The sequence below is a fragment of the Ambystoma mexicanum genome, chromosome 2p (genome assembly GCF_040938575.1).
Source record: "Ambystoma mexicanum isolate Mex_15411 chromosome 2p, UKY_AmexF1_1, whole genome shotgun sequence".
NCBI lineage: Eukaryota > Metazoa > Chordata > Amphibia > Caudata > Ambystomatidae > Ambystoma > Ambystoma mexicanum.
In genome coordinates this window covers 1370154567-1370178285 of record NC_090923.1, presented here as the reverse complement: position 1 = coordinate 1370178285, position 23719 = coordinate 1370154567, and the positions used below count along the sequence as shown (strand labels likewise).

At 43.3% G+C, this 23719-nt stretch overlaps 1 protein-coding gene across 6 annotated transcripts in view; it reads right to left on the bottom strand.

Annotated features, from left to right (window-relative positions):
- DHRS7B (dehydrogenase/reductase 7B) overlaps positions 1 to 23719 on the bottom strand; it is a 461566-nt gene that overhangs the window by 326537 nt on the left and 111310 nt on the right. For 4 of the 6 annotated variants that reach the window (XM_069645759.1, XM_069645761.1, XM_069645758.1 and 1 more), the window contains one exon: positions 13810 to 13985. In XM_069645759.1, the coding sequence (XP_069501860.1) occupies positions 13810 to 13985 (176 nt within the window). Of the gene's footprint in view, positions 1 to 13809; positions 13986 to 16867; positions 16960 to 17122; positions 17250 to 23719 lie in introns of those variants that run through there. The other 2 variants (XM_069645763.1, XM_069645762.1) reach the window with 2 other exon arrangements.

Below are 23719 nucleotides of genomic sequence, written 5' to 3'. Positions count from 1 at the left end.
AGCGGCTGATTTTGCAGCGGCCGGAATGTTCGCATGAGAAAGGTGCGAACCACCAAATGTTTGCACCTTTCTCATGCGAACACACGTACATACTACGGGGGCTGAAGGGGTTTCCCCCGCAACCCCTGCTCACTATACTGTTAAGTAAAGCGAGCAGGGTGTTGCAGGGGACACCGCCGCAGCCCCACAATTTCTTTTTTTTTTTACTTACCTGCAATGCTACCACCAAAGGTTTGAACTTTTGGTGTTCGAACCTTTGTTGGTAGCATTTTTAGAACTTTTCGTCCTTGTGACCATTTATGGTCGGGCAAAAAGTACAATTCCGGTTGTTAGACCGCATAAATTGGTCAACACTTGGGGTACTCTATGAGCCTGCAGTGGGCCAACTATGCCAGCCTGACACCGTGAGTCAATACAATCTAATCTGATTTTAATTTCACTGAGTTGTAAAGTGTGCGTGGCTAACTCTGCTTTTATAATATCATACAGGTCGACCAGAGCATTCAAGACCACATTCAAAGCGGACACTTCTGGAGCAGTTCATTTGATTTCATTTTCCAGTTCACGGAGCGTATGATGTAGAGATTGGTTTGGTACATGAACGGAGGTCAAAGCCACTGACAGTTTAGCCGAGGGATCGCCAATGTCATTTATTGGGTCCAGATGTGCAGTCAAAGAAGGGGAAATGATTATTCAATGAGGCTTGTAGATACGGGAGGTGCCACTGGAACCTCTGAAAACAATGCTGAAAAACACATAATGTGCTACCATCTCACTCAGGCTTAATTGTTGGTAATTTAATAAAACAGCCTCAGCTGGCATGCTGTCATGTATCAAATTCGAGTAATTTAACTGCCTCATATCAGCATTCAAGCCAGCCCTCTGGGTCTGCAATCTCAGCTGAGGTAAGGGCCGCACCTCCATGCTAGGGGACATAGGTGGATACAAATCGTCCATTTTCTTTTTTTAAGATAAGGTGTCAGAGAAGCCAATCCTCAGAAATGTTTGAGTAGACAGTTGAAATTGTGGGGGAATTTTAAGTGTATAGAGTAATGCAGAATCCAAAGCAGGACCCTGCCATCTCTGAGAACACATTGAACTCTGGGACTGAGCCAGATTAAAAGGAACACTAGCCGACAGCGAGTCTCGTGTACAAACTAAGCACGGCCGCACTTGTATAACCTATAGGACTACCGAGGTGGATGGCCCATCTAAGAGGGCTTCAACTTCTTGACAGAAGGCTTCAAGAGATAGTGCATCAATATTAGCAGATGTGGGGATTCCTGCAGATCCCCCACTACAGTCTTGCCTAGAGTCTCCTCCCAGGTGACCAGGAGAGGGCAGACGCTTCCTGATCCCGATCCTGGGGGTAGTGTACTGGGGGAGGATCACCTGGGTAGAGACCAGAGGCCTAGGGAGGTGGGGAGATTGCACGGGGTGAGACACAGTATTTTTCTTGAAGAGGAATACTGTTGACCCAGACTTAGAGGAGGAATTGGCATATTGTCATTTTGATACATCTCGACCTCCTAAGGGAGAAATGGTAAAATCTGAAGGAGTGCGTCCACTTAGTGTTGAACCTGAAGAACCAATCTTTAATAACCCTAAGATACCATGTCTCGCACAACATCAAAGGTATGTCAACAGAAACTGTGAACATGTGACCCCTCCTGCCCCTTCCTTCTCAATAAGAGCTAAACCGTATAATGGGTCTCTTAATATTATGGGAAGAAAATCCATCTTAAAACCTTTTAAACAAGCGGAGGAACTGAACTTTCCCAAAAACAACTGCAAGTCCCAGAACCCCTCAAGGACTGTGAAGAAGAAGAGGGCTAAAGAGGCATGCAGGAGTCCAAGTCAGGCAGACTAGCCTAATGGCTCTTGACAAGGTAAGGCAATTGGTCCTTAGGGCCTGTACCTGAATCCCATTAGCCCACCCGAGGGACATGAAAGGCTGCAGCAGCGAGGAACAGCAGAAAGAAGCACGAGGCTGGCAGTTCACAAGGAAGTGTGACCACAGAAGGGATGCCGGAGCAGACGAAGGGCAGATTTCACCTGCAGGCTCTGTGTTGGTTCTGTGCTCACAAACCCCGTTTGGCTGTGGCAGCATTAGAAGAGACTGGAAGCAACAGGCAGTCTTTCCAGGTGCACCTAATTGCTGTGAACGCAGAGCTGCAGTTGTGCATTCTCCCAAGGCCCATGAGCAGAAGCAAGCCGAGGGAAACTGGAGAATGGGAGACTCTACATTGATGAGGCCGGATCAGACACATCTGTGCAGCAGAGGGGTGTGGTCCCAAGAGTGCCCATAGCAGTAGCAGGAGAAGAAACCAAGCCGGGAAGCAGCAGCAGCCCGCAGTCGTCGTAATTGGGAGTCGGAGAAGGGAGCTCCATACTCCTGAACAGAAATACCCTGCCGGTAACTGTAGCCATTTTACAGTAGCTGTAGCCAGTTTACAGAATTAATCGCAGAAGTGGGAAGTGTTTTTAATAGGGAAAAGGTAACACGCGCTTGTAGTTAAAGCCTCCCCTTTTCTTAATATCAGAAATACATTGTTGCCGAGCGGTCATGTTGCTCCAGTCAACACGGAGAAGGCTGCGGTTAACCTATCTGAAGGCCGAAAGGTGGGAGACGCTTCTCCTTTTGAAGTGGCAGTTCAAAAGCAAAACAAAATTGTGTGTGTCTAATTTTTTTTTCAGTAAGAAGTCTACCTCTTTCAACACATTAATTGCTGAAGTAGGAGTTGTAGATGTGGTTTAAGCTGAAGCAAGAACAAGCATTACCCAAGCCCATAGAGAACTCTATAAAAGTGAATCCTGCTCAATGAAGAACTATATATCATTGTTCTGGACCGGATTAAGTTATTGTTACCCAAAAATCCTCTAAAATAAACGTGACCAAGTTATCCAAAACTGGAAGAGTGGCACAACAGCATCAGGGTAACTATTGGAGGAAAAGGTGCATATGAAGGTAGGGAAGAGAGCTGGGTATTTGTTAAAAGGAGCTGTTTTTAATTCTGCATGGCTGGGACTATTCATTATAAGCAGATGTGGTACTTTGTCTTCAACTTTACCTATTCTTTCCTAGAAGGAAGTCATCCAGCAAACTCCATTGGTGCCATTATGCTCTTTGTGGAACTGTAAAAGTGGAATCTTTCCATCAAGCAAAGAAGAGACTTCTTTTACCAGTGGATTTTTATTTGCGTGGACTTTTGTTTCTTTGGAACTTTTCAAGACTTTGTTTAAGACTTTCTTTTCGATGGATGGAAGTGACTTTGGGACACTCCTTGGGGAGCAGAAGCTGCCCAGGACTACTAGGAGGTCATCCAAGACAATGTTTGGAACCTTTTATTTATGTTGTTTTCATGTTACTTTGAATGTTTATGTTGTTTAGTGTGAGGGTTAGTTTTGTGAATGGCAGAAGGTTTTCCCACAGATCCTAGACTAAGTAGGGAATCCCCTGGTAGGCTAGGTTTAGTTAGCGGTCATTTTATAATTGTGTAAAATAAAATGTCAAATCCTGAGAAAACTAAACAGTCATGAGTCTCATATTAATGACGCCTCACACAGATAGCACAATTTGCGAGGATGTAGTCGGAGTGATGCTTGCCACAGAGTCTACACTGAGAACAGAACTGTGCTCTTCCTGACAAGTTTTACTTCGGAGGTCATACATGTTTAAAGGTAGGAAACGCAGAGCAGCAATTTCACGTACCTTTAAACGGTTGGTCGGAATCTAATGGCTCTAAAATACTCTGCGCCCAGTAAGTACGGAAGTGGGCTAGTTAAAGTTCTTTCTTCGACTTCTACTCTCTGCTTGTTAATGATAGTGTCTCAGGCAGTATCCACAGCGAGCACAATTCCGGAATCTGCCTCCAACAGTCTCACTGAGACTGAAACACTTCACTTCCTAGGTCTCCCCACCTCCTTGCTGCTGTGTAAATCCTCCCTCTCCCATTATCCCCCTTCACATATCGGTTTGCAAGATGCCCTTACACCCCCCCCACCCCACCCGAATTGCATCTTGTGACGTTCCCGTGGGAATCCCACAATAAAATGAAAACAATCTGCTTCAAAACAGGCTCCCCAGAACACCCCAAACTTTCCAACTGCCCACATGGACCTCTTTGCACTCCACCCCACAACTACCCTAATGCTAAATCATCAATTTCCCTACTCTAAATATCTTTTAATATACTTTTTGGACAAATGTGCGAAACAATTGGAAAACTCATTCATATGTTAGATCCTGCTGCTCTCGTCCAATTCCTGCCTACTTAGTGAAATCATGGTGCTACATAACACTTCGGCAGCCAAAAATCAGGTTGTGCACAAAATACTTGTTCTCAGTTAAGAAATCTAGTATTCTCGTCTGAAAACAGGACCACAGGCCCAGATTTCAGATCATGTGCAACTCTGCATGGCAGAAGGAAATACTGCTCAGAGATCTTTTCCGGCTCAAGTGGTGGAAAAACTTTAGCCCAAGACCAGTTCATACGATACAACAGAGGTCTGCCTCCTTTGGCACTCCAAAGGTTTTGCACTACAGCTCAAATCATCCCTAGCCAGCATTGGAATTGGTGAGGGACCATGAGAGTCAGTCCAAAACTTCTTGAGAGCCGCAAGTTACAGATCCCTCTGATAGAGTAAACCGGGGATGGAGGTGGCTGATTTATCCTATTTCTGGCACCCATCTGTCAATTTTTGTGATTGTAGTCTTAAGCCTGCAAGATTCAGTAATTGTTTCATGTTGTCACTCATGGGCCATGGTTGGGATAGGCATGAATACATGACCCCATACATGTACATTGATATTTTCCCATATTCTTTTAAGAAGTGAAATGCAATGGACCTTGTGCATTGCTACAAGACTTTGAACAAGATTGATAGATTCATGTGACAATACAGAAATCAGATTAATGGTTTGGTTATGGTTTACGTTTTCTATGTTCGCATGAATTTTTCATTATGTTTCCTCTAAATGATTGGCTGCATTCTCAATTAGCTAGATATATACCTCTGAAATCATCATTATGGTATATCATTCCTTCATGTACTCTACAAAATGTCTCGATAAAAGTCAGATGATACAAGGGAATGTATACATTTTCTAAGTGGCATATTCAATAAATGTTGCAAACTCCCCCTGTGCCTCAAAAAAAAGGAAATAAATGCACCATATGCACCACATCATTCTATAATAGTTTTTAATAGGCGCATGGGGAAATATAGCCTAATAAAAGGTACTTATACATGTGCACTTCTAGTTCTGATAACATACCGCCTTGCCAGCCTATAGGTTTTAACATTTCAATGTGTAGAATTTAAGGCAATTCTATAATCCTAGTCAAATCGTTTGCACTTAAATTAAATCCAGGTACTTTATATGCGTTTTAGATCAGTATTTGTGGGCCCATGCATATAATTTACCAGATCATATGCACTTTCTCAGATTTAAAATGTGTACTAATTGTTAAAGTGTGGTCTCTTTAATGCATATATGAATATCATCAAAAGGGTTACAATAGCCTGGTAGTTAATGAGAACTCCATTCTGACGGATCAATTTTGGAGCTGCATTTTTGGGGCAGAATCACTGGTAATCACAACAGCTGCATTTCACATCTGTAAGTAGGCACTGAGACTCTTTGCACCTGCACTTTAACTTTTTATGCGTATTACTTTTAGCATTAGGCGTAAGTGCGTTTCTGCATACCATGATATGGGGAGGAGGCACAGTCACTTTATTGCAAAAGCATTTTAGTATTAATGGACTAGCTTATTTGCCATTTTGGAAGAATAGTTGAGTCATAATTGCACATCTGCACAAAATGTACTTTTAGTGTCTTATTGTCCATTAATGGTATGAGATGATTTGTCATTGTATTAGGATTGTATTTAATTAAAATTATTGTGATGGCGATTTGTGAATATTTAATATTAATGTTTATGTGCTGAAGGTTTATTTTATAACCAACTGCACACATTTAAAAAAAGATCTTATATTGGATGACTTCTCAAATGGCATTCCTCGAATATGTACGGTTCACCATACACTTCTACATCTTTCTTTTGAGCGAGTGCTGTGTATATTTAAGTACTCTCTGCAATGTACACGTTATGGATTTTGCATTCACTCGTCTAAATATATTCATCAATAGTGGCTAAAATGCGTTGTTGTGCCTTCCCTTGCTCTTAAAGGGCCTGTGCCGGATAACAACCTTAAGTGTGGTCCCGAACTGGCTATTTAACAGAAACTTGTTTGTCCACCACAATTTATGATATCCATTCAGATACAGGGAACATGTCTTGCCTGGTTGATCGTGTTGGTCTTGCCAATGCACTTTGCCACTATGGACCACAATGCTCCAGCCTTCGAGTAATGATGTGTGAGAGCAACGCTACTAAGGATGGCCTTGCAGTGGGCAGGGAAACTGCACGCCCCTCCCTCTTCATTGTCAGCGACGCTGGGTCCGGTGCCACCGCCCATTTGTTCAGCAAGCATATTCAACACTTAAAAACAAATCATCCTGAGGCATGACAAAGTGTCCTCAATGTGCTGCTGACATTGAGTGATTGGTTTTATTCTCGATAAGGTTACAGGGGAATTTGGACTGGAACAAAATGTAGCTGTGCTCTGGCAAAATCTGCCTTGCCGGAACACCGTTCTGGCCAAAGCTCTCCTTTCACCTGGGACAAAGTCTCCAAAATGTATCACTGACACAGTGATTTCTCCTGTGCGTGTAGTGTTAGTCTAGAAGTGCACCTCAGAAGACTCACAGTAACTGAGGGGGACTGAGCAATTAATTTACAAGCTGTGTGAAATTGTGATTCATTTACAAGCTCCGTGAAGCATTTAGGGAAATGGGACCACACCTCTTCAAGCGGAATACCCGAAGCTGCACATCCACAAACAAGCATTGTCCAAGTGAGTATATATGGCTTGATGTTTTAATACATTTTACTGTTAGGGTGAGTGTTTTGACACATGAAGTGAGCAAAGAGTCCAGTTTGCATTACTTGCTCTGAAGAGTTTCATGACTGAATCACATTCAGACATGTTTCAAATATAAATGTTATTCTCATGTTCCCAAAATGCTCTGTACGTTTATGCAAAGTACTAAGACTCAGTTCCTCCTGCAGGTGTCCCACAAGGAGGGGGATCCCAGAGTACATTTTGTCAATTTCCTGTGTTGCTTAAGGACACATTCACCAGTATCAATCAATAAGAGAACCCAGCAGATTTCTCTCTGGGGTAACAGTACAGACTGAAGTTAAAGAAGATCTGAAGAAAGGGTGACATCCCATGAATCAATGGCGCTCCAGCATTACTAGTGACCGAGATGCAACCTAAGAGTTTTCAGCAGGATCCCAAACATTTGCCTCAACTCAGAACAGATTCCCATTTGTGAGAATACTCAAATGTTTGTGCCATTACTTCTCTGAACTCAATATTTTCTTACTGTCTACGTCTTTGACTCACAATATCTGAACAAGCATGGTTTGGGTGGGAAAGCTGTTTCACAAAGCTTTCACTTGGACTGGTGGAATAAATCCAGGAAGTGCTGAACATAGCAACTCAAATCGCAAGGTTTACTGTCCGTTTTGCACACATAGCATCCAACTCCAGGATCGCCACTGGCTCCTAGAGACGAGTCAGATTCCAAAGCAGGGTGGAGGTTAGTGGCCTACAATATTTGCATTTGAGTAAACCCTGGTTACATTCATATCCATCTAGTCCCCCCACTTCTATGGACTGCATTCACTGGGATCCACTGAGTTTGCAAGACTTGCCCTGCCCTTAGGAAGGTTTGTCCTCGGTCACTGGGTGGCTGAGCTATAAACAATCTAGCAAGCAAGATTTACAACACTATGCTAGCAGAAGCTAGGAATGCCACAAGAGTTCTGTGCTTCAGTATGCACCGTAAAACTAACGTCTACCACTTGCCAATTTTACGAAAATAATTTCCATGGATTCTTGCTCAATTTCTTGCAATGTACATTAATATTAAAACAAAAACAGATGAACAACCAGCTCAGTCCAAGATGCCCAGCTTTTTCTCCACCATTCATTAGTACTATGAGGCCTTATCACTCCCGGAAAGCAGTGCCAAAATGTGTGTGCCAGCCGACATTAAGTTTTGTCCATTTGTGGGATGGCTGCCAACACCTGCGATCTTATCAAGTGCGCGGTTTCAAGTTTGACCAGGTTCCCTGCCTTTCGGATCAAGGTTTGCTCATTATGGATGGAGGCAAATGGTTATTGCTTGCTGCCAGCAAACATTAACACCCCATTCATCTTGTGTTCCGCTTACAACCAACCAAGGAAATCGCAATTTAGCAACACAGGACTCAGCTCCAATGTCCATTTCCCTTTAGAAATTGATCTCAGTCCCCTGTATTAGCCATTGCTTATAACCGTTTAGCTACATAAAAAGGAATGTGCATGGTCATGTATGCATACAGGAGAGAGTGGGAAATTGTGAAGTGCCTTAACACAATTCTGGAACAAAATGTAGGCACCAACGACTTTAATATATTTTTAAGAAAACGAACTATAGATCGATCATGCCCATCTCTTCAAAACAGTTTGCCACAGCAGTGCTAATGGTTGCTAGATGGGGATGAATAGAAAAGGGGGAGAGAAAGAGAGAAAGAGAGAAAGAGAGAAAGAGAGAAAGAGCGAAAGAGAGAAAGAGAGAGAGAGAGAGAGAGAGAAAGAGAGAAAGAGAGAGGTGTAAGTGGTTGTGAATGGGGAAAGGGAGGTTGCGCAATTGTGACATATGGCCATAACCTATAAAATTCTTACATTATGGAAGGAGTTCAAATCCCTGTCCTTCTCTCCTAACATACGTGTCAATTAATTTCGAGTACATCACTGATGATCGCCATTGTGCTGCTCCCCAAATGAAATGCGCTTTGAAAGCCAGTAGGCATGATTTAGTGAATACGTACCATAGGCAGTGTTGGGGTGGTCAAGAAAAGTCCCCTCTAGCAAGCAGGGTTTATGTTGCACGCACCATCTTGATGACTGGGGGTGCGGCGAACTGAGCGTGATATTGCAATTTCATATTTGTGGAAGGGATAGGTTACTTTTTAGTCTTATTTTTAGTTTAGAACCGAAATATAGCTTGCCTCACCAAATGAAACAAACAATTCACACATGGGGTGCTCTGCACACTGATGCAAACACATAGGGAATTCATGATTTACAAATGAATTAGAACAGGACAGTCAGGGCTGTTTGCCAAGTGAACTTTGACTTTTGAGAAGCTGATTCTACAGGAGTTTGAGGCCAGACAATGATAAATAACTCCAGCTCAACCAGGAGATGGCCATGGGGTTTGTGATCTGATAAATATCGCAGGCGTAATCTCCTGAATGCAGGGTAGCTTTACAGAAGGGGTTTCTCTATTTGTTTTTGGCTAGCAGTAAAACATGGGGCAAGTCAATGCCCAAGGCTAAAGTAATTGGAACCCAGGAGTTTTAATTGCATTTTCAGGTGTGCTGTGTGCAATGAAGTGGTAGTTATTTTAGATTATAATGTTCCTGTGGAACCACTGACCTTGCGAATGAGATAGTATCACCAATTCAAAGAGCGTATTTACGCAGCCTTCTTCATATCGCTTGGAATATTTATGCGCACCATGTGCAAGAGTTAAGGTAAAAGGTATTAGGCCAGTTATTGCTAGTAATTAATTATGCTTGCATACAAATGTGTATCCATGTGCTGATATCTTAGGATTCGTTTGTGGTAGATCAAGGCGAGGTGTGTTCTACATATGAACTGAAGATGGTAGTTAAGATAAACGGCTACCAATGAGAGTGTAGGAATTGGGGAAAGATGGGATTTCTTTGAAGAGGTTTTTGTCCAATCACATGTGGGGGTTGGATTGTAGAAATGTATCTGGGAGTGTATTACCTGTGGCAAAAATGTATATAAAATGTCAACTGATGGTTTGTAGAGACTTGGGTTTGTTTGGTTCTACAGCTCCCTGGATAATTGTACAATAAACTTGCTTTAAGTACAAAATGTGCACTCATACCTCAGGCGGTGGGTCTGCCCCCACACCAGGGCATTAAGTGGGCCAGGGCTAACTGGGTCCGAGCCACCTCAGTGACGCTGCCAGGTTCTCTCAGTACGGCACGAGTAGCCCATGTCACCATTTTGGTCACTAGCCTGCAAGTGTGAAAGGCACCAAGAAAGAAAAAGTGCAGGGAAGCAATCTGCCTGATAAAGCAGGAGAGCTAGCACCCGACTCCCAAGGGTTAACTCTCCTCAAATGTGAATATACGATTTATACTGTGCGACCTTTTCTCTTCATAGACGGTCAGATAGCACAACGAGTTGAATCCTCTCCCCGGATATCTATGCGCAGCCTGCTGTGGCAGGTTCGAATCCCAGCAAAGTCAATTTAGCTGTTCCTCCTTCTGAGTCAATCAATTGAATACCACTCTGTGTGATAATAATGTCATCTGTTATTTCAGCGCCTCGAGACCCATGGGTGTGTCGCACTATATAAGAAATTATATTATATGGTGCCATCATAAATGAAACAGGGAGAAATGGTCAGTCCGCATTATGTGGTCAGAAGGGTTGTGAGCTTGAAGATCAGTAAAAAAAAAAAAAAAAAAAAAAAAAAGTGTATTCGTTCTTACATTACCAAATGCTCTTTGGTTTTTATCCAAAGCACCACGTACAGGTGCTCTCCTGGGTGATCCCGGAGCCTGCTAAAGATGACAGGGATAGGTTATCACTTTGAGGTCTGCCTTTGGTGAGCAAAAGCACATTTAAAGTGACACAGCCTTTAGTTTGAGAAGACTTGTGCCTCCCTGGAGAAAATGTCCACACTATTAGCTCATTGCAGGGATTATTAGCTACAAATTATCATGGGACTGGCAGATAGTAGGGGAGCTGAAACCCTACACGAACACTTAAGAGCTATTATGCACACTGGGGCTGGGTCATTTATTTACAGAATGAAAGTAATGAGGGAGATTTGCTCACTTAATGAAGTGCATATATTCCTTGAGTGAGAAATTGATTTACAGGTAGCCGTTTATTTAGAAACTGGACCAGAGGAGTTTTATTTACAGTCTCGGGAAAATAGCTCAGGGGCAACGTGCTCGCCTTGGAAGCAAGACGACACGGATCAACACAGGTTTGATCGCCAGGTCTGCGCTTAGAAACCGCTGGGTATTAAGCACGTTATAAATAACCTATCATATGATAGCATATCATACAGTATGCAGACTGGATTCAAACAAGACCATCTGAGGCCATGCTGGGTGACCCAAAGGGCATGGTAGCAGGGTCTCATGATGCGTTTTTCGTTTATGGCAGGTGGTCGTTGATAAGGTCCTCTGCTCCTGACTCAGGACACAACCAGCAACATTTGGCCACACCCACTTTCCAGGGGGGCTGGGAGCGGCGTTCAATGTCATGTTCCACAAAGACTACAGGCTTTGGGATATATTTGACCCTCAGTGAGTTCAAATTGCCAGGCAGTGCCCCAGGCTGGGGCTATAATTCAAAAGGAGGGCATTCTGGGTTGCTGAAGGGCAATCATTTCCTATATGACCTGAAACCTAACACCCCAGTCACCTTCCCAAACGAAAAAGAAAGCACTATGTAATAAGGATACAGAAGCTGTGTTTGAGATATTAACACAATTATGGTAGCAGCAGCACTAGCCCAGTTTGTAACTGCGCTGCCCAGGTCATATCCCTCAATAGGCCTGCTGGAGGCTTCCACATCATCAACTAATGGACGCTCACCCCTGTGCAGTACCAGCTTTTTTGATGCCAGCGCTTCCTGGCTCAGCAACCAAAACATCCCATTAAGGTACGTGGTACATTCTTTTGCTGCAGGTCATACCTGAAACAAAACTACATTGCAATTTTTTGCATTTGGCGACCCTGGTGCTTTGTTTTAGGTATACTCTGTTTACCTTTGACTCGATGATTTGGCATTTAAAATACTGCCTATAAACCTAGAATCCACGAACAAGTCTGGGTAAGTGTTTCTGGACATTTACCTCTCGTTGTCGCTTAATGTTCACAGATTGGCTTTTGTGATTAAACTTATTTGAATTTCTAACATTGGCCTCAATCTCCATTTTGGAATTAGCATCAGAAAAAAGTAAACATTTACTTCAAATTCGTGAAATTCAAATCATCTTTCACATAGATGATTAGTTTTGAGTGAGAACAAGTACTCTTGGTCTTTTTTCAGGAAAGATGTGTCAACTAGTTGGTGGAAGTCATACTGCTCGTAATGCAGCACTATTTCGTCCTGAAGAAATCTGGACTACTCAAACTCTAGTTGCCCATTTAGCCAGAACTCAAGCTCCTTAGTCGAAGTTTACATTGACCAATTTACCATTTCAGATGACTTTTCAGGAGAAAACTTGTTACTCCATTTTTTCTATTTAGCTATTCTTGAAGCATAGACCTAAACACGATTTTATAAATGTTACATATGTGTGTCTATTGTATAAACATTTACATAATGTTTGAGCCTAGTGTACATGTATAGTTGATGGCATGAGTGGTGCGAGATTGTGTTGCAGTCCATGCTTCAGTATGGATTGCCACATTGTGGTTCAATATTTGATCTCTTACCTATTTCACAATTACATTTTTTGACAATTTATATACTTTACTTTTCTTTATATTGTGGTGTAATTTGTCCACACATTTGGTTTTAAGAGGGTGCGCTCCTTTGATTGTTGCTAATCTCAATAGGCGACAGTGTGAAAAAATTGACACCAAAGAGCTGATTCAACAGGGACAGGACTGTGTGCCTAAAAATACTTCAAAATATCACAGCTGTTTTGGCCGAGAACCTCATAATGGCACTGTCTCAGGGAGCGCTCAAGTATTCTCATTATCAGGTTATTATCATATATTATTTTAGTGCAAACCTAGCTTGGGAGCAACAGATTGCTGTACAGGTCACAAATCAAAACATTGGTAGCAAGAATTTAAGGAGCCATCAAGTAAACATTAGGAATAATTATCACAGTAGAATATATGGATGGGGAAAATCTAGCCAAAATGTAGGATACACCAAGGGATGTCCACTTACAAACATCTCAAATGGTTTATAGCTTCAAAACATCTTCATATAAACATACCCTACTATTTGTATGTCATAAGATTTGTTTAAAAGTCGATTTAATTTGGAGGGAGCATCACTCCCGAGTGATCCAGATCTATAATTAGCACCCTCAGCTGGTGCAAGAGCCAATCAGGTTGCTCCAAACCTGGGCATAATCTACTGATGCAAGCCCGGGTTCGGAGCAACCCGAGTGCTCTGCACACCCGTCCCACCCGCCCATGCGTCCATTTGCCCTGCTTCCCGCCCCCCAATCCCACCCTTCCACACCACCACCCCACGCCCCCCCCACAACAACACTCTTTACATCAGGGGCGCCTTTGCCGGGCTTCCCGATTCAGTGCCATGGAAATGGAAGAGGGGCTCCGAGCGGCGGTCCGCCTTCCATTTTCATGAAAACAATGACTCTCCCAGCTGCTCCTGCAAACAAAGCAGTGCAGCCTGGTTTTAAAAAAATGTTATTAGCACCTCAAGAGGTTGACTCGGGGGTACTAATCGCAACAATCCTACATTCTGTGGGCTACACCAGCCCGTTAACAGTACCGGGGCCCGGCGTTAGCCCGCAGAATGTGGGGTTATTGCTAAAGTGTTATGTAGGGCGCTGGAGGCCAAGGGCCTTGTCTTCCCATGTATGATCTGCTGGATTAAAACTCTCCTCTCAATTGGTTTCGTGACAGTAGTAATAGAACGTACCTTTCCCCAGTCCAGAAGTAGCTCCAGTTATCACCACCACTGCATCTTGGATGTAGGCTCTGGTCCGCAGTCGCTGAAGCAGCTTGTAGAGGCCAAAGACCCCCACACTGCCAAGCAGCAGGGGGATAATCGCTATCGAGGTGATGTCCATTAGTTTCCACTTATTAAAGCTTTTCCTGCAGAAAATGGCAGACATCAAAATAATTTGTTAGCATTTTAAAAAAAATGTGTTTTTTTGTAATTCCTTAAGATATAAGTGTGCAACCTTAGGAGGCAGTTTTCCAGTAGCAGGAGTCCCCAATGGTTTGGAGCAGGGGCTCACAGGAATAAACTGTTATTCTGATCACCAAAACACCCTTATTCAACATTATAATCATTGGACTTGAAAACAGAAGTTAATCAGTAAAACTGTAGGTGAAAGCTCTTCCAGTGTCAGTCAAATGCACAATTAAGAAATAAAAAATTAAAAATCACATAATGATTTTCCATTGATTTTCAAACTTATTTGAAGCCGGTGAGCTGCCAATTCCAAGAGACATCCTGACAGCCTGGCCCAGCCTCTTCTGACGTGAAAGATCAGGACAATTGACATATGCCATCAGAAAGATGGCCTTTTCCAAATCAGGAATTCTAGTATTTTGTTTATTTAATCCAGTTAAATTTTACAGAAAGAAAAATAAGAAATCCTTTATACTGTATGGGGTGGGATGCATTTTTACCAGGGCACCAATTTTTCTCTTGCCCATGTTAGTCATGTCTGAATGGCCGGACGTCTGCAGGGCAGACATTTGAAGTACATATTTTATAGGATAACTCTGCTTTCTTATTGATCTGTTATTTAATACATGCATGCTCTGTAACTGGTACATGTTAACATGTAAGCAGGAGAGAGTCCAAAAGGTACCAGAAAAATATTTTTGAAAAGGTTGTTGCCACTAAATAGCTTACCTGGAATCTTTTTAAGCAGCCCCTGGGAGTTAGAACCGAGCATGAAAATCTGCATCTGCAAAAAGGTACTGCTAAGGACTTCCTGCAGACCATCTACAGGCCTTAAGAACCCGAAAATATGAACCATCCCATCAAATAGAATGGGAATAAACAGTGGGCGTATGCGACGTCGCCAAAGCTTGAGTGGCCCCCATTATCTAATCCCTTCACATTGTACTTGGCGTGAAGGGACAGACTGCTCCAATACAAGTTCTTAATCTCTGTTAAAATGGGGACACCAAGGAGCATATACCAAGCATTTTCATAATCTATTGTGAAACTTCCCAGACAAACAAATAGCTTAATGAAAATCAAGAATATTATTCTTGCAAAAAAAAAAAAAAAAAAAAAAGTTCTCTAAGGCACTGAGCTTGGGAGTCATCCATACATTCAGAAAGCATCCGATCTCCTCTACTCTAGGTGCCAGATTTCACTCCTACTTTAAATGAACAAGTTATCATAGGGGGCACTGAGTGGCAGCAATGTATGATGACAATCAATGAAGTACCTTAAAGTAAAAGAGCCCTCGCCCTTGCATAATCTATGTGCCAAATTCGTTTTAATCGTTATCTGCTTAGTATCATAAGTGGCTAAGAATTTGCTTCAGAGACAGCAATCCGCAATGAATGCTTGGTCATCCACCAGTGACAGGACTAAGGCTTCAAAGCAGGTTTCGAAGATATGGGGAGTAGGAAAGCAGGAGAAGAGGATGGGATCATGGGGCACGACAAGATTAAATAAAAACCTAGGGGACAATGCATGCCACCAAGATCATTAGTAACAAAAAATGATTGTATTAAAGGTCTTTCATTAGTTGACATTCTAAAACGTGAGTGAACAAACACACCGGAAGAATGCTTGAGACGGGAAAGAGGGGGGGTGAGTAAAGATATAGGGGGTGCAGAGAGGGAAATGTCAAACTTGTATAAGGAGAAACTCCAATCATAAACAGTAATCTTCTACCTTTCCCGTAATCCTCTCGCATAATAAGCCATGGGTGGGTGCTAATTATTCTAAAACAATTGTGGAATTAAATAAATTCAGGACAAATGCTAGTTACAGATGACCAATAAACTCCACGCCACTACTCCTGACACACCCTAAATAAAAGTCCTAAAGGCACCACAAAAGTCAAAGAAAATATTTGACAAATTATAATGGATGGGTTCCCGGGTCCTTGTAAAGGGACATGCAGGAGACCCCCGTGCTTATAATTTAATGGGAATATCAAGAGGAAACAGAAGGCCACTAGCAATTGATGCCTTCACCAGGCGTAAAAAAGGAAGGTCACCAAATCCAAGATCAACCAGGTCACAGCCTTCATATTTTTTTTTTTAGGTCGCTGCACGCTGCAATAATCAGATGCAATAAGTATGAAACGCATATAAAAGTAGTGCGGATCAACGGCCTTTCAAGAACCAGACACACGAGTTCCCTACATAGAATTCTATTTAAAGCAGCCTGCTCTTGTCCCGTTTCATGAGATTAAATGTTTTTTTTGCGTTTAAGAATCCATTTGTAATTTGCATTTTTAAAGACCTTTTAAACAAAAAAATCATGCTTCAGCACAAGACATAGAAAACTATATTCCAAAGTAAAGCTTATTTCAATAAACTAGTTTCGTTTTTTTATTTTAGTAGTGTCACAATGCCGCCGCACTCTAGTTCTCAGTCGAATGTCGTGCTGGTTATTTCTCAAACGTAGTCTTAAGCAATTAAGAATGAAAACCAAAACACAGATATCCCATTTTTCAAATTACAGGCCGAAAGGGGTCGACGTTTAAAACAATTTGTTTGGCCTCGTGTGTTTAATTAAAACTAAGTAAACAGGACAGATCCATGCACATGGAAAACCGATTAAACGGATTCAAAGTTGCTAACTCGTTGTTGGAGGACCACGTGCTTCATAAACTACAATTACTAAAGCATAGGCGGGCGTTGACCAAAGGGGTGATCCGTTATACAAAACGCCTTGCATTCAGAGAACACATCAATGTAAATGGGACAGGTGAGTTAGGACACCTTGCACACAAGCCCATATCCAAGAGGAAGCTGGTACACAACCGGTATACCTGAATAGCTTTAAACACGTCACCGCTGGCAGGGCACCCAGGCAACATCGGCTCTCCTCAAACTCAAACGTGAGAACACATTTGTACTTGTGTGTTGAAACACGTTGGCCAAATGCACGGCCTCCCTTGCTGACAAGCAAAAGCAACTGGGCCTGGATGTCTATTTACAGAACTCGTGAGCTGCCCATAAACCTCAGAGAAAAGTCCTCGGCAGCTGCAGGGGTGGAACAAAACAAGGGCAGGTAGCCCACTCACCTGCCTCTGTCGCCGCAGTCGGTCCACGGTTCCCCCACCGCCCACCCCAAGGAGAGAGGTATTATCCAAGTGTGAAGCCCCTGGCAGGCGGGCCTTTGGTAGGGGACGCGTCTGCTCTTCCTGCACAAGGGCAGAGCGATTTAAACTGGGAAATGGCCGAGTGCCAAGGAGCCGTATTCAGCTCTGACACTTGTACAATTCTGGCGACCGACCCAGGCAGACACTGGAAACGGATCCTCGAGCGACCTCCGACCTTTGTTACAGAGGAGATCTTTAAACGAGGAATAACTAGTACCGTCCTTCCAACCACTGATAGTATGATATATGTATTGCTATAAAAATGTATGCGTCCAAAATAAAGGAACATTCATCGCGTGCTGTTGCATAAGTAATTACAGCTATATGCATGGAAAGTAAAGGACCTGCAAGGTTAACATGAAGATATGCAACAGTTTGGAAACAGCGCTGTTCCTGGTGCGTGTTTTGCAAATTTACATCACGGTGTTGCATTGATGGAAACATACACAAGAGGAGTAACGGTGTAAAACGATTATTTTTACTCTAGGCTTAAAGAGCTTTTTAAATTCCCGATAAAGCCCTTTGGTACTAAATTATTAAGAAATAAAGTACTAGTTCTTTAAAAGCGATTATCCAGCATAACAGGTTTTACAATTAAGCCTCTAGTTTGGGGGTGAAATGTAGCATGGACTATGTCTTACTAAAAGCAGCCGAGTACCGACACGAATGGACAGCAATAGCACCAAAACTGATATTACAAATAAATCAAGTCAAATATTCGTTAGCGAAATTGAAATAATTCAAAGCAAAACCACATTTAAACTAGGGGACAGACGTATTAAAATAATCGAAATAGAAGATGACTTGCTTTCCCCTGCCTCATGACGTCATATATGATACTAGTAAAAACATACATCATCATGGTCTTAAGTGGCGGAGACTGGGGGTACTCTGGGCACAAGTGGTGTGTGCAGACCATAGGTCTAGGGTATGTAATAATGCTAGGCCACATGCCATGTTGGTGATGCCGATGGTGGAATTTATGATGGGCAGTCCCGACAGGGCACAGGCAATGGCCTGTGGATATTTTGTGGTAAAGTAAACAAATTACTTGAGGCATGGTCGCAGGTCCACGCTACACGTACATTACTCATAAACCATGGGTTCCGGCACAGTCCTCTGAATAGAGATGTTAGGATTATCCCAAAGAGGCAATGCTGGAGCCAGTTTCTTGCACTATTCACAGGCCAACGTCCAAGTCATGACCTCAGGGTACTGTAAGGAGGGTTGCTGCACTCGAAGCCTAACCACAAGCTATACACAGTACCAATACGGTATGTGCCCTGCAGACAGAGCGGGGTGAAACAGTGCACATGCAGAAAAAACAGGCTTATGAGCGCAGTACGCAACGGCACGTGCAGTACAGAGACAATGTCCATAGGCCATGCATTGTATTCTGCTGCTGGGGGTTCTTACATGGCTGCAGGACATGCCCTGTATGTATTTTCCATGGCTTTAACTATTCAAACCCTCACGATACTGCTCACCATTCCTCTCTTCATCTTGCCTTACACAGATCAACTACTCATCCCACCACACTACACCTTTCCCAGAACCGACTGTCATTTTTATAGAGCACTTTTTAAACATTGGTATGAGTTACATATTTACGATACAGAAACATTATTAACATTTTTGTGAATTCGTATGTAATGTATACGTTTAATTTATTTCTAAATTGCAATGCATTGTTTGCAATTGGGCTTTTGTTATGGTTGAATTCCTTTTCATCAGTTGACCATGTGTTTAAGGTCACCCCATGTATAACAGATGTTTGATATTATGAGCAGGGCATGGCGGGGGAGGAATGAATGGGAGTGAGGTACAAAGGTATAATGTAAGTTGTCATTTGTAGAGCACCTTTATCCCATCTATGAGGCCTCAAAGCACTGTATGTGAACGCCCTCAGTGCTCCGTAGTCCAGGGTTTGGGAAAATTGATCAGAGGAGGTCAAAATGCATGCGTGCATTTTTGCCATAGCAAAGTTGGGTAGGGGTGGCCAGGTTCCTACTAGCTACCCACACCCTGCTGGCAATTTGATGGGTACTTTGAAGTTGACAAAAAAGTATGCAAGAGTAGAAGAACTCATTATGGATCCAACTAGACAGAATTTTTGTCATTAATGATAGCTGCATTCTAACAGCAGAAGTGTTGTGTGATGCGTCATTGGGAGTGGTGTATGGTTGCAGATGTGTACAGGCGGGTGGCTTTGCCTTTGGCTATCTTCCATAAGCATGGAGTGTGATACGTACCCATATTCTCTGGCCGGCTTCTTGGTTTCGTATGTGTGGCATGGATTCTCTCCTGTGTTCTGCTGGAGATTGTAAGACTATTCTTACCGTCATTCAGTGATTTCATGGCAGTTCTTTGCGGCTCCAGCCAACCTGAACTGGTTGACTTGTTCAATTAAAACCAGTTCTAACTGAAATGTCTTGCTAAATTAAAAAGCAGTGGCTAACTCAAATAACCAGCTAAAACGAAAACAAAAGTTATATTCTAATGCACAGCTAAAAATGTAAAAACATCCCGGAGGGCACCTACATTTAACACAATGGCTAACTTCAGAGCGAACCAAGATCTAAAGCAGTGGCAAATTTCAGAGATCACCTGGATGCAACAAAATGGTAGCACCACAGTTAAATTAAATGGTCATAATAATGTAGTGGCACGATTTCAAAAATACACAGATGACTGTTCTCCAAGATCCTGCTACCTTACTTGATTGTTGCAGTAGTGTGGCTTTGCAAGGTGCCCAAGACAAACGGCAAACAGACAACGGGAGATGCCCGTTGCGGTGGCCTTTAGCTGGCTGCCCTTGGGCTCTCAGTTAAGATGGCTTCCTAGAAGCCTTGACCAATCACGGTGGAGGTGGGTGGGAGACAGGTGGTGCAGTGGGAGGGATGCAAGGAGGGGTGGGGAAAAGAAGGGAAACACACAAAAGGCGCTGTCAACTACCGTGGTAGGCCGAGTTGGAAAATGGCCCCAGGGGGCCTAACCTTACCAGCAGTGCTGGTGGGTGTTTCTGCTCTCATGGGAGTTTGCTCCAAAAGCATATCTGGGATATGTAGAAGGGGAAGGGACAAGGGAGAGCCATCTTGTCAATCCTCAGAGTTGCCAACAAATCGTGGTGGAACTAGCCCATTCCCATTTAACAGCTGGTCATCAAGAAATCAGGAAAACCCAGGATAAGGTAAATGTTATTGGTCTGCATTCTACGCCGGTGTCGCATCCTGTGTCGCAATGTGTGAAATGTGTCAAAGGACCCCAACTACCCAGGTACCCCGAGCCCCCTCGCAACTCCTCCCCTTATTGAAGCCTCTTTCTCCCAAATTGCAACAGACATTGTGGGAGTGTTTGAGCCTTCCAAATTGGTGAACAAATACATCCTAGTGATCCTTGATTACACTACCCAATACCCTGAAGCTTTTCCCAAGCATATTCTGAAACACCAAATTCTCTATAGGGTGGGATTTCCAAAGGAAATTCTTGCTGATCAGCCAAACAAAGATGTATTACATTACCTTGAGTCAAATATGTAGAGGTATCGTCAGCATTTCTTATTCCCCATGTAGGCAGATAACACCTTATGTATATGGAGTTCCAAATAGGAATGGGGGTCCTTGTCCCCTAACGGGGAGTCACACAGATTGGTCTTCTTTTTCTACAAAGGTTTCCAGGATGATAAGGGAGAGTATGCCTTTGAAGTATTTTCCGGATGAGGATGGGATAATAGATCGAAAAGGTAGGAAAGTCTGTATCCATGATGACTTTCTCCGGTAGACCTGGTACCACTGCAGCTCTTACACTGGTGGGACAACCTCTAACCGCTAGTGTAAGGGGAATTTGTGGATGGGTCTCTACATCCCCATGCACGCAAGTGATTTTTAAGGCTCCCTCTCTTTTTAGATCTTCGGGGTAGACGAAGTCTGACCGTATGGCGGTTTGTTTGCTCCCTGAGTCAGACAGTGCGCTAGCCCAGATGTCATTGACTTGGACGGTTGCTTGAGTTTGGAAGGGCTGAGGGGTGCAGTAGCAAATATCTGCCTCTTCTGGATCTTCCTCCCTTTCTTCTCTTCCCCTGACCATTCCTCTGCCCCTACCCATCCTATCTCCAAGGGTTGCTGATTAGGTTTTTGGGACAGGATCAGGCGAAATGACCCTTTTCTCCACAAGAGAACCCGTTGGCATGGTGGAGAAAATGTATTTCCCCCTTCCAATGTCGTCCTCTGGTGTTACCATTTTTTTACAACTGGGAGAGACAAGGGTCTGCCGGGATTCTCGTCCTTTGGCTTCAGTCTGATGGGAAGTGTTTTTCGGGGCATTCTATAGGCTTTTAGAGAAGACACTCTATGGATGGCATAGGTTCCCTGCTTGGTTCTACCAGTTTCCCAGTATTAATTATTTAAACACCCCAGAGTGGCCCTGGGCTATCTGAACAGCCGTGTCTAGGGAAGGCTGGGGTTGCTGCGGTACTGCTCTCTGGAGAGACAGAGGTAAAGGGTAAATAACCTGCTCCAGCCTCTAATATCTCCGGCATGGTATTCTTCACCAACCATTGGCAAAGGAGATTTTGTATCCGTCTGGCCAATGCCATCAGGCTTTCATTGGATAGCAACTGGGTATTTCCGGAATTTCTGTAGTAAGAAAATTTCAGTTTGCCCCACCCTTTTTAACAGGGCAGTTTTTATATACCTTAAAAGGAGGTCAATGTTCGGATTGGACAATTGTGATTCTCCTCTCAGCAAAGGGCCCAAATAACAAACTTTAAGAGTCTCGTCCCATTGGAACTTGGTGGCAAGCATTTCAAAATGTGTTAAAAAAGGCACCTTGGTCTTCTCCCTCATGGTAAGACCCAGTGTGGGAGGACCCGATGTCTTTGGCCTACCCCTATTAGGTCAATGCACTCCTGGTGACGCTGGTCGGCCCTAGGCTTGATTTTCAATAATCCTCTGTTACTCACCACTCCGAAATAGGCCGAAGATGTGGAGGAGTGACCTTGGAGATGATGGTGGTGGTACAAGAATCGATATTCAGCCTTCCATCCCAGCTCCCCTGAGTACAAGACTCAGGCTTCCTCAAAGAGGGGCTCTTTTCTACAATGTACCTCTCTGCTGTTTCAGTTGGGACAGACAGAGGTGTCAATTGAACAAAAGAGCGGGGAGAACACACACCGCCAATACCAATGTTGCAAAGGAATACAAAGATATTAGACAGTGTTGAAGTTAAGGCAAGTAATCAGAACAGTTGAATTAAATGGGAAACTACCTAGATAGGTATTGGAGTGGAGCTTCCCTGGGGTGGATCTACAAGGAATATAACACAAAATGAGTGGGAATGGTCTAAAGAACCTTTAAAGTATCATAAAGTATATATATATATATATATATATATATATAGTGAAAAAAAGGAGGAGGAGAGGGGCGCACTCCAGTTCCCTGCACAGTAAACCTTCTCAGCCACAGGTGTTCTCCTCCGACCGGTTTCTGTGCCAATACACGTCATCAGGGAGGCTGTCTTAACTTGCAGCTCACAGCAAGTGCAGGTGTTAACACTTAGTGAGGATTCTGCTGCAAGGACTTCTGGTAGCTGTAGTCATCAGGTTTGCAAGGAACAGACTCACACCCAATCCCACAGTGGGGAAAGGGGGGGGAGTAGCCTACAGTGAGGCACTCCAAAGTTGGGCATAAATTACCCCGGTGCAGCACCCTATTAGATTTCTGAAGATTCCACCCTTCAGAAAACTTACAAATGTGGTGAAAAAAAAGAGGAGGAGAGGGGCGCACTCCAGTTCCCTGCACAGTAAACCTTCTCAGCCACAGGTGTTCTCCTCCGACCGGTTTCTGTGCCAATACACGTCATCAGGGAGGCTGTCTTAACTTGCAGCTCACAGCAAGTGCAGGTGTTAACACTTAGTGAGGATTCTGCTGCAAGGACGTCTGGTAGCTGTAGTCATCAGGTTTGCAAGGAACAGACTCACACCCAATCCCACAGTGGGGAAAGGGGGGGAAGTAGCCTACAGTGAGGCACTCCAAAGTTGGGCATAAATTACCCCGGTGCAGCACCCTATTAGATTTCTGAAGATTCCACCCTTCAGAAAACTTACAAATGTGGTGAAAAAAAGAGGAGGAGAACACCTGTGGCTGAGAAGGTTTACTGTGCAGGGAACTGGAGTGCGCCCCTCTCCTCTTTTTTTCACTATATATATATATATATATATATATATATATATATATATATATATATATATATATATATATATATCTATCTATCTCGAATTGGAAGGAAACAACTAACCTGAATAAGGATATTTTGAGGAAAGGAATCCAGGACACACAAGACAACGAAAGGAGGAAATAACAAACAGGAATGTTAGTATAGGGAAGTAGCCCCGGATGGCACGAGGGTCGCACTAGTGCCGGGTTGGTGCAGTTTCAGCAGAGCGTTTATATGCACTTGAAGACAAGTTCTGTAAGGATATTTGGCGTGTTACAGTACAGAGTACAGCACTACTGCACAGGT